Source organism: Sinocyclocheilus grahami, unplaced genomic scaffold, assembly GCF_001515645.1.
Source record: "Sinocyclocheilus grahami isolate Dianchi unplaced genomic scaffold, SAMN03320097.WGS_v1.1 scaffold1131.1, whole genome shotgun sequence".
Lineage (NCBI taxonomy): Eukaryota > Metazoa > Chordata > Actinopteri > Cypriniformes > Cyprinidae > Sinocyclocheilus > Sinocyclocheilus grahami.
The window spans coordinates 87925-97865 of record NW_015506310.1 but is presented as its reverse complement, the minus strand read 5'-3'; the positions used below and the strand labels follow the sequence as shown (position 1 = coordinate 97865).

Here is a 9941-nt window from a genome sequence, read left to right as displayed (position 1 = left end):
ATACATTTTCTCAGTTTAAACATTTGATATGTCATCTATGTTGTATTCTGAATAAAATGTTGAAATTTGAAACTTCCACATCATTGCATTCTGTTTTTATTCACAATTTGTACAGTGTCCCAACTTTTTTGGAATCGGGTTTGTATATATGTTATGCCATTTTACAAACATATATATAATGTTTGTAAAATGATACAGCTTTTTAAATATCTGAAAGTACACTCTTAATATCAGTCAGTTAAGCATTATAATATGATAATCAAGTATTTAATAGAAGTTTAGTCATTAGAATTAAAACTTGGTAACCATGAACTTAGGACTGGTGCTGGTGCTTTTTTTTTGGTCATTCAGTGTTCCTGTAAAAAAAAACGAACAATGACACTGATAAGATACTTATTATTATACGAATTCAACTAATAAGAACAATATAAAAACGCACTAAGGATTAATGAGCTACTGGATTCATGAATATTAATCAGGTTGTGTGTTCGCTCGAACTGATTTGCTGAAATCAAAACAGGGACGATACTAGGTGAGCACCAGCCAATGAGATTGTCGTTTGCGCATTAGTTCCGCCTACTACAGGAAGACCCGGCAGTTCTTAAATGCTGAAGAATTCCAAAGGAACTGTTATTTTTACAGGAAAATACAACAAAGTATATTGTTTACATGTAGCGCATCAATTCTGCATGTTATGTAAGACTCTCGCTCTTTGAGTGTGTGAGAGAAAGCGACGGCGAGTCGTGCGCCTTCACACTAGATTTTAAGTTACGCCAAATACACAAACACAGGTGCGCTGTGCATCCATTCAGATGAACTGAAAAATATCACAGATCGCTTGACGGAGAGTGAAACTCTGAAGCACTCATCAGAGTGTTCTGTGGGTGAAAACATATCTGTGCTAATCATATACTAAGCATCCAACTCACACACTCGCGAGTAAAATCTGAGAATTGATTAGCCATTGGCTAATATTATACATCATTTAGTCACCAGAGTGAAGATTTTAGTCACATATGCGAGTGATTTACTCGCAATATAGAGGGTTGACAGTCTATGAGCACCAAGCGCTTACAATGTGGAAAGGGAAGAGAAATTGATGCGTAGAGTATAATATCTGTGCAACACTTATTGAGCCTTTCTTTTAACAGTTATAAATTTCAGTTACTGTGCACGTTAAAAACAATTTATAGTCTTTTCTACGCCCGTGTTTTGTTCTCACAGACACCTGGTAGCAAGTAACAAAACATTAAACTCCGGCAAGAAGATAAAGTCCTTTTTGCAAAATCATAGACATGTATTTACAAATCAAGTACAATGGGAACACAGAATGATCTTGGAGAGAGCTTTACCGAGCGGACTGCTGTAACCGAACGAGACCAGGGTTTAAAGGCTGAACGAATGACGGACAGCCACAGCGGAGAAAAGAGTTTGTGTGAACTTTAATGTAAGGACTTAAATATTCATATGTAGCTCACATTAAGCTATTGTACGACTTCAGAAGTAACACAGAATAATTCGCACAATCGGGGGAAAAAAATCTCGGATTTGGATCGGTTCTCTCTGCCCGATGCCCGATCCGAGAAAAATGGCACTATCGAAGCCGATACCCGATATGAATATCGGATCGGCGCATCCCTAATTTTGATGTTAGATTTTATGTAGTCTGACTAAACTGTTATAGATTTACCTTTTCCAGACACAGACCTCATCAAGATAGGTGACACTTACCGTCCTAATATCTCCTTTGGTTCATATTTGTCGTAAAATTCTTGACCACCAACCCACTCAGGGTTTTCCTCCTCTTTTGTCATTTTGATATCCAGTGATGTACTTCAGATTCCTTTTCCTTTTAAAGTTAATCACATACACACAAACACAGGTAGCCTATTTTACTTGTCATGGGTCAAATTGTTTGCACCAATATTTCATAACAATGTGTAATAATTTTGTTTTTGTTCATAATTCGTGGTGATTTTTTGGTTATATTAACTAAGAAAGGAAACAGCACAGTCTACTCTTGAACTAGCTGAGTTCACTCACCTTTATAGCGGCTCGCCCTTTAGTTTTTATGGAAGCTCATAGTTTATAGCCTACTTCTGCTCATCCATAAAGTTGCAACACCCTCAAGAACGAAACGCCTTAGAAGTTAATTGTTTCCCTGTCGTTTCTTTATATAACCTTAATAGTGCACCAGTTTTCGGTCCAGAAGCGTTGGTTATAAATATGTCAGTTTCGTGAATGAATCGTTCTTATGAATCGGATCATTGAATCGGTCGAACCGGTTCTCAGTCCGAACATTTAATCGTTTGCTAAATACTAAATAGCTAAATAAAACTAAATAGCTCAGGGCGGATTCGTCTCCGGTAAACTAGGTTTTATTAATAATAATAATAAAAAATCTGAATCGCGACTGCAAAACTGAACTGGAACACATTAAATTACCGATACAATTAACTCCTTTATTAATAAACCTTAATAAAATAATTATTAACAGCACTTATTAGGCAAACAACGTAAAATAATCACTGAATCGTTTTACAGTTCTTTGACAAACTACTCGAAAGAACCATTTCGTAGATGAGTCGGTGCTCCCATCACTACTATAAATAAACGAGCTGTTATTTGAGTAAGGGTGAGGGCATAGCCGAACGGAACAGCATGTACCCATGTGTTTACTTTAGACATATCTGATCATGTTAACAGCATTCATTTAGCCTTTATAATATGTATGCAATTTCTTTCTCTAGCTTCCACTTCTCTCTTAGTGAGATGTAATTATAGCTTAAGTGTTGTGTTCAAAGCTTAACATAATCAAAGGGCCTGAACCCGCACGACCATCACGTCTAAATTTATATTAATCTGCGTACACAGAGGTACAAAAGCCTCGGTCCCACAGGTAAACTCTGATGTCAAACCCTGTGAGAGTTGTTGACGCACATTTCTGAGCGTCAAAAGACAGGAAAAACTGGTTTGAAGGCATTCTCTCCTCTAAGTTTCAGTCTTCTCTTTCCTGATAAGAACATGCATTTCAGCTCTGGCCGCTCTTAGGTGATAATGGAGAGCTATAGAAGAGATTCACCAGTAAGACTGCGCACTTTCAGGGACCTCCTGGAATCACCACTGACCACTGAGGAAGGCCACAGACGATTAACTGACGATGAGGATTCCATTTCAAGTCATGACACTGACAGAGAGTCTAACAGCTCGCCGCTGTGCACACTGGATGAGTTACAAGAACAGCTGGCAGTGGATGACAGCAGTGCAGTGGCTGAACAATCGGACCCAAACGCGCCCCCGAGGTCCGATCGGTCATACTTAGATGAAGCGTTACCGGATCTGCTCCGGAGTGGAAGCCCACTTCGCAGACGAGTGTCCAGCCCGGTGTCTGCCACGGTGAGTCATGCTTATTATGAGTACAGTGATTCAAAATCAGTGAACGCAGACTGAACAAAGGGGAAGTTACTGTAATTATTCAGCTAGGCGCACCTTCTGTCCCTCATGATCAGCCAATTTTAAAGAAAAAAATATTTATAGCTATACTTGCATTTTATCGTATTTATTTAATACATTTTGTTGCTAAATTTAAAGCGTTTTAAAAGGTTACATTTGACAGAATTTGACTTCTCACCCTATCAACCAGACACTGAAAGAAATGAATACAACTTGTTAATAATTTTTGACTTATTGTGTTTAAAGAATTTTAATTGCTTTCATTTTTATGATATCTCTTTACTTAATTTTTTTACAAATTAATTTTGAAATTTTTATAACGTTACATTTGACAGAATTTGGCTAGTTTTGGATTATCCCTTACCCAGACTTACCTATAAGAAATGCTTAAATATGTTCAAATCTTCAGACATATTTTCCTTTCAAGGATTTTATTAATTTTAATATTAATGTATAGCTATTGTATATTTTGCATTATATTTTCTTAATTTTAAAGTGTTTTAAAATATTACAATTGACAGAATTGACTGAATGACTAGTCAGACAGAATGTCTATTTACAATTATCCCTCACCCAGACTCCAAAAGAAATGCATAAGAAGTATTTAAAATGTTTAACTTATTTTATGTTCATTATTTACATGTAGCCTGTATTTAATATTGTTTCATGACAAATAGGCTAATCACTGTATCCAAACTATCGGTCCCTACTTTCATGTCAGTCATTTGAAATACTTGTTTTTATTTGATTATGATGCTAATATAAAGTGATCTAGGAGCACATCTCTGCCAGGACAGCAGAGAAACAGTTTGAAGTGATCAGAAATGTTATTCATTTTAACATATTTTAAATGTTATCATTGAACCAAACAAACAAAGGGCCAGATCAATGAAAGGACCAGATAGCCAGTCATTGTTTAACGAATGTTCATCTGCCTTTTCTCCATTCATCCAAATTCTTTTTCAAGCTAATAATGAACATGAGGTTTTTATCTTTTATTTATGTGCAAATCCATGTCCAGCACATTGACTAAGTGTCAATGGAATGTGGGATTTACTGGCTGAATTTATAATGATTTCCTAAGGATGCCTGTTTGACTAAAACTAAAACAACACAGACATTTTTGACACACCATACTCAGACATTTGAAACATTTAGTATAAACATTTTCCAGCAGATTTAAGTAAACAAATCACTTCACACTAGGAAGTAAAGGTCATCTCAGATTTGGTTCTGAATGCTTCCTGTTTTTTTTCACCGGCATGGCCAGATTCCACCTGTCTCAGTTTTTTGAGAATCCAGAATAGCAAGGTTGTAAAAGGCACAAGACGTTCTCTGTTTATGTTTGCAGATGTGTCAGTCTGATATAATTCTGAGTGGGCATACACGTGCACCACAAGTGTAGTTACTTGAATCCTACAGAATGTCAATAGAAGCTTGTATGCTGTGCTCATTTAAACACTCTCTCTATGGCGGCAGCTGAAGCATGTGAAAAGGGAAGTGGAATTATCTCGGAGGCGCAGTCTGAGGCTCAAGGCTCAGGTGGATAGACTGGAACAGCAGAATAATAGCGGACCCGGCTGGAGTGAAAACAGACAACGGGTGAGTCTCAATTTTGTCATGCCACAGTCGAAAATGTTCTTTAACCTAGAACACCCTCTCATAATAAGTGATGGCAGTTTATAACAGACTGGATTGTGATTTAATTTATGCAATAAGGGCTTGTCCTAATTGCATCTTCATTGTTTTTGTGGTGCTTCTAGGTGGCAGAGGAGATTCAGTCTGTTGTAAAGCTGCTACTCCCTCTGACAGACTTAGAGTCAACAGAAGCCGATCAGCCGTCCCAGGCTAACCCTTTAGACAAGGCACTGCTTCAACTGCAGAAAGTGACCCGGAGTCTCGCCATTAACCACACCTCTCAGGTGAGCATTAGCCACGCCCATCAGCTCATATGGGACACGCCTCCTTTTTTGAATATGCTCATCCCTCCATTCAATTGTAAGGCCTTGCGTAACCATTTCATGCTCCTATTATTCATAGAACAATTGAAGACATTTTTTAAGTGCCTTTTTAATATTATTAATATTATTTTTAATATTATGCTAATTTACAATATAATTGTAATATAATTGCTATAATTTCATTTTTGAGGTCTGCTAGAATATAATTACGTGAAATTAAGTTAAAAAAGTTTTTCTCACTATACGTCTCTTTGCCTTAAACACTTTGTTTAAGTCCCTGTCTCTTTTAGTTCTTAAAGCCCACCTTTCCAAGAGCCCAGTTTGCTTTATTGGTCAAACGCTTATTTAATGGCAGAACTACAAACAAGGCATTTCAGGGCATTTTTTTTTCTGTTGGCGATATTAACTCCCACTTATATGGACTTTGTATCTTTACTGATCATTTACATGCACAAACAACTATATTACACATTATAGGTATAAACAAAAAAAGCATAATAGGTGGCCTTTAAAACAAATCTGCTACTATTGACAGGGAAATAAGTCTGGGGAAGATGCTGCCATTTTACAGCAAGCTCTACGGGACAGAGATGAAGCCATTGCAAAGTGAGTTCAGTTGATCTCTAACACTAATTAGTTTGTGTTATGGAATAAGGAATGAAAATCTGATGACAAACTTGGTTTTTGGTGTATGAAACAGTGAATGCAAATGTGTGTTTTTTTAATGCAGGAAACAAGCAATGGAGACTGAGCTACTGAAAAGCAAAAACGAACTAATGACACTGAACAATCAACTTCTGGAAGCTGTTCAGAGTCGACTAGAACTGTCCATAGAGCTGGAGGCCTGGAAAGTATGTTTAACTCCAGTAAAAATTGTACAAATTTACCTACTTTTGCTTTTGAATATTTGTCTAAAGTAAGAAGGAAAGAAATATTATTTGATACAGACTTATTAGTTTTTTTTCTGTATTTTTTTTTTAGAAAGTCTAGAAAATACACATTTCATTATTAATATAATTGAATACACTATGAATAGAGTAGAAGGGTAATCTGTTTTGGGAGAACATCTAGGGCTGCGTCCTTGCAGGACTGTTGGATCTGAACGTTTTGTTGTCATCTGGACTCTTGAAAACACTCATGGATGTGATTTGGTCATGTTGATTTTCCTCATGAATGTTCTTAAAAGCAATTATGCAGTCAGTGAACTCTGCCATGTCTCTTACAGGATGACGTACAGACCATTCTTCATCACCAGCTCCTCAGACAGCAGCAGGAAGAACAGGCTCAGAAGAAGTCTAGAGGGTTCGGTGTTCTGCGGCGCTCAAATAAGCCCCTTCCTCCCAAACCTGATTGCTCCTCCCTGATGCATGCCTCTGTCCCGATCCCCCAGTCTCCATCACCTGCAGGAACACAGAGATGGAAAGACAAGTTCAGACTCGGAAGAGTCAGCACACAAGAACCTGGCGAGTCTCAGCCACAAAGGAGCGACAAAGCGGACAATTTTCAAACGGTTTCTTTGGACTGATGAAGATGTTTTGGTGTAAACTATATGGATGATCTCACATATTGATTGTTCAATGATTTTGATCATATTGCCTCACCACACTTTGGATGTCAATGCTAAGGATGTAAATAATATTATGAATAATGTTTTGACACATTTGAACTATGTTCCTGGATATGCGTTTCACTGCAGAGGTGATGTTTATGTGACTGTTGTGCTGAGAATCCTAAAAGGTTTTGTTGACCTGCAGTCATGGACTTCCTAGTAATATATTAAGAAAAGGGAATAAAGGTGACAGAGAAACAACAATATACAATTCAAGACTGATTTATAAAGGCTCTTTGGAATAACCTATTCAGGGAGGTTTTTTTTATTATTTAATATTTATAATTTAATTATTAATCCACACTGGGTTTTAATATGCTCAATGGTCATTTGCACTACTGTTCAAAAGCTTGGGGTTAGGAAGCGCTAATATTTTGAAATATTACAATAAAAAAATCATGTTTTATTTGAATACATTATAAAATATAATTTCTTCCTGTGATGGCAAAGCTGAATTTTCAGCAGCCATTACTTCAGTCTTCTGTGTCACATGATCCAAATCCAAATGTGCCGTTTAATATTTTTGTGGAAACTGCAACATTTTTTTTTCAGGATTCTTTAAAGAAAATAAAATTTTTAAAATAACAGCATTTATTCAAAATAAAAATCTTTTGTAATATTATAAATATTTTTACTGCCACTTTTGATCAATTTAACGCATTCTTGAGAAATTAAAGTATTAATTTATTTAAAAACAAAACCAAAAACCCACCAAACCAAAAACCTTGACCTCAACTTTTTTAACAGTAGAACAGTTCTACTTCATACTTGCATACTACCGAGATCTGTTTTCACTGACCAACATGAAAGGTTGTCGTCAGTTGGTATTTCCTGCATGTCCACAGTTACTGTATGTAACCACCCCATTTTACCTATGTGCATGATGGATGCTGTGCAAAACCACCCAATTTTCCCTTAAAAATGCTAACATTTTAGCATTAATATGATGAATCTCATTCCACAACATTTATTAACAGTTCAGCTGCTAAGCAATTTTTACAGGCTCTGACAGTAACTGTGCAGCCAACTTTGAAGGGAAACTACAGCTGCAATGTCACCTCCTGTGTGCTATTTTTCCCCACAATTTCCTAAATGGAAAGATTCTTAAGATCAAAATGAGAAAAGAACAAGTCACGATGACCACTACCCCTGATAGGAATAAAGTAGTGGAATTACAGCATTGTATATGTGTTTAAAATATATAGACAGTGCAAATCAATCACATAAGCAGGTTGAAGACTTGTACATTTATTGAGTAGTAACAAATCTGCACAGATACACTCTAGCATGCAAAGGCAATACACCCATACAAACTGCTCAACGCTGACTCATACTGTTACTGCCTGAATGACCACACACTCTTTCATGACATTAGATCAATAAAACAAAGAACCAGTATCACTGTGTATCAATTAGAACAATACATTTAGTTACCTCCACTTTCAAACAAACAATAATGCATGAAGCCACAAGAATAGGTCTGACTCTCGAATTACGTACAGTGAAAATATATCAAGTACTGTGGGTGCCAAGGTAAATCCAAAATCTATATATTAATTTCATTGTACTTTGTGAATAAGCTCAGCAGATACTATATTGTTAAAAACATCATAAATGTCTGTGCATTACGTTCTCAACTGATTCATCTCTTTAGTATTGCATACATGTACATTCTTCAAATCAAAGGGCTGTTTCATAAGGAAGAATGAGGGAATAAAAATGAAAATACACTGTATTCTCAATGTTCATTTTTGAGATCCGTTAATCTAGCCTTATGGAACAGTCCATTGAACTGCTAAAAGTTCAGGCAAAATCTTAAAAAATGTTTTCACAGGATCAATAAAGACCCAAGTCTCTGTTTTTATCTAGCCGAATAAAGTACCAAGCTAACAGAAAAATGTTCAAATAATGTTTTGCTAATGATAACATTAAGTACCGTTCTGAAAGTTCTCTAAATGTTCAAAACATTCAATTAAGCAAACATTCTGTTTTATCATTTTGTAAACATTCTGGAAACTGGTTACCTTTGAATGTTCTCTGAAAATTCTGAAACAAGTAGTAACATATAAAAAATGTTACATGAACATCCAACTAAAATGCTTCAGGAAAAAAACACTCCATGAAGGATATTTTTGTGCTGATGTTTTGAGAACATTATTAAAGACCAAATAACTCTGAATGAACATTTTAGTAGTTACTGGAATTTTCTAAGAATGTTTGAATGCCAACGTCCTGAGAATGTTTCCTGTTAGCTGGGTATCTAGCAAAAGACAATGAACTAGCACTGCTGATAATCACTGGCAGTAAACTTCAGTTAATCCCGAAAGATACAGTTCCATGTAAACACAAATATCTAAAAAAAAAAAAAAAAGTGTCTGAATAGACATAACAAGCAATAGCAGTGCTATGATTCTAGTGTTCCACCATACACATTCAATACAATTATTACTTGACATGAGAGAACACACGCTGACATTAAGGATGTGTAATTTTGCAGCATATTTCTTGATTTATCAATTATTACGATATTGTAGTAATAAATATATATTTAATATAGTATACATTTATATAACCAGGACTTTATATGAATATACAAAATATTCATAATTTACAAACATCGACACTTTCACAATGAACAAAAATATCCCCTTATAACAGCAGTTTTTATCCTAAAGACTGCCAAAAACAGTACATTTACATGAATTCTTAAAGGAACACTCCACTATTTTTGAAAATAGGCTCATTTTCCAACTCCCCTAGAGTTAAACAGTTGAGTTTTACCGTTTTCGAATCCATTCAGCCGATCTCCGGGTCTGGCGGTAGCACTTTTAGCTGTAGCTTAGCATAGATCATTGGATCTGATTAGACCGTTAGCATCTCGCTCAAAAATGACCAAAGAGTTTCTATATTTTTCTTAT

At 35.9% G+C, this 9941-nt stretch overlaps 2 protein-coding genes across 2 annotated transcripts in view; one reads left to right on the top strand and one right to left on the bottom strand.

Moving 5' to 3' along the window:
* The window catches only part of LOC107567175 (phosphorylase b kinase gamma catalytic chain, skeletal muscle/heart isoform-like), a 6666-nt gene extending 4454 nt beyond the window's left edge, over positions 1–2212 (bottom strand). The window contains exons 1-2 of the mRNA XM_016252814.1: positions 2044–2212; positions 1732–1849 (exon numbers count right to left, since the gene is read on the bottom strand). Coding sequence (XP_016108300.1) covers positions 1732–1814 — 83 coding nt within the window. The 5' untranslated portion in view covers positions 1815–1849; positions 2044–2212. The remainder of the gene's footprint in view (positions 1–1731; positions 1850–2043) is intronic.
* Positions 2213–2905: 693 nt separating this feature from the next.
* LOC107567176 (bicaudal D-related protein 1-like) lies at positions 2906–7273 on the top strand. The gene is made up of 6 exons (XM_016252816.1): positions 2906–3396; positions 4933–5055; positions 5217–5375; positions 5950–6020; positions 6145–6265; positions 6640–7273. Exons 1-6 carry the CDS (start codon positions 3058–3060, stop codon positions 6937–6939), a joined length of 1113 nt encoding a protein of 370 aa, XP_016108302.1. The 5' UTR covers positions 2906–3057; the 3' UTR covers positions 6940–7273.
* Positions 7274–9941: the final 2668 nt, after the last annotated feature.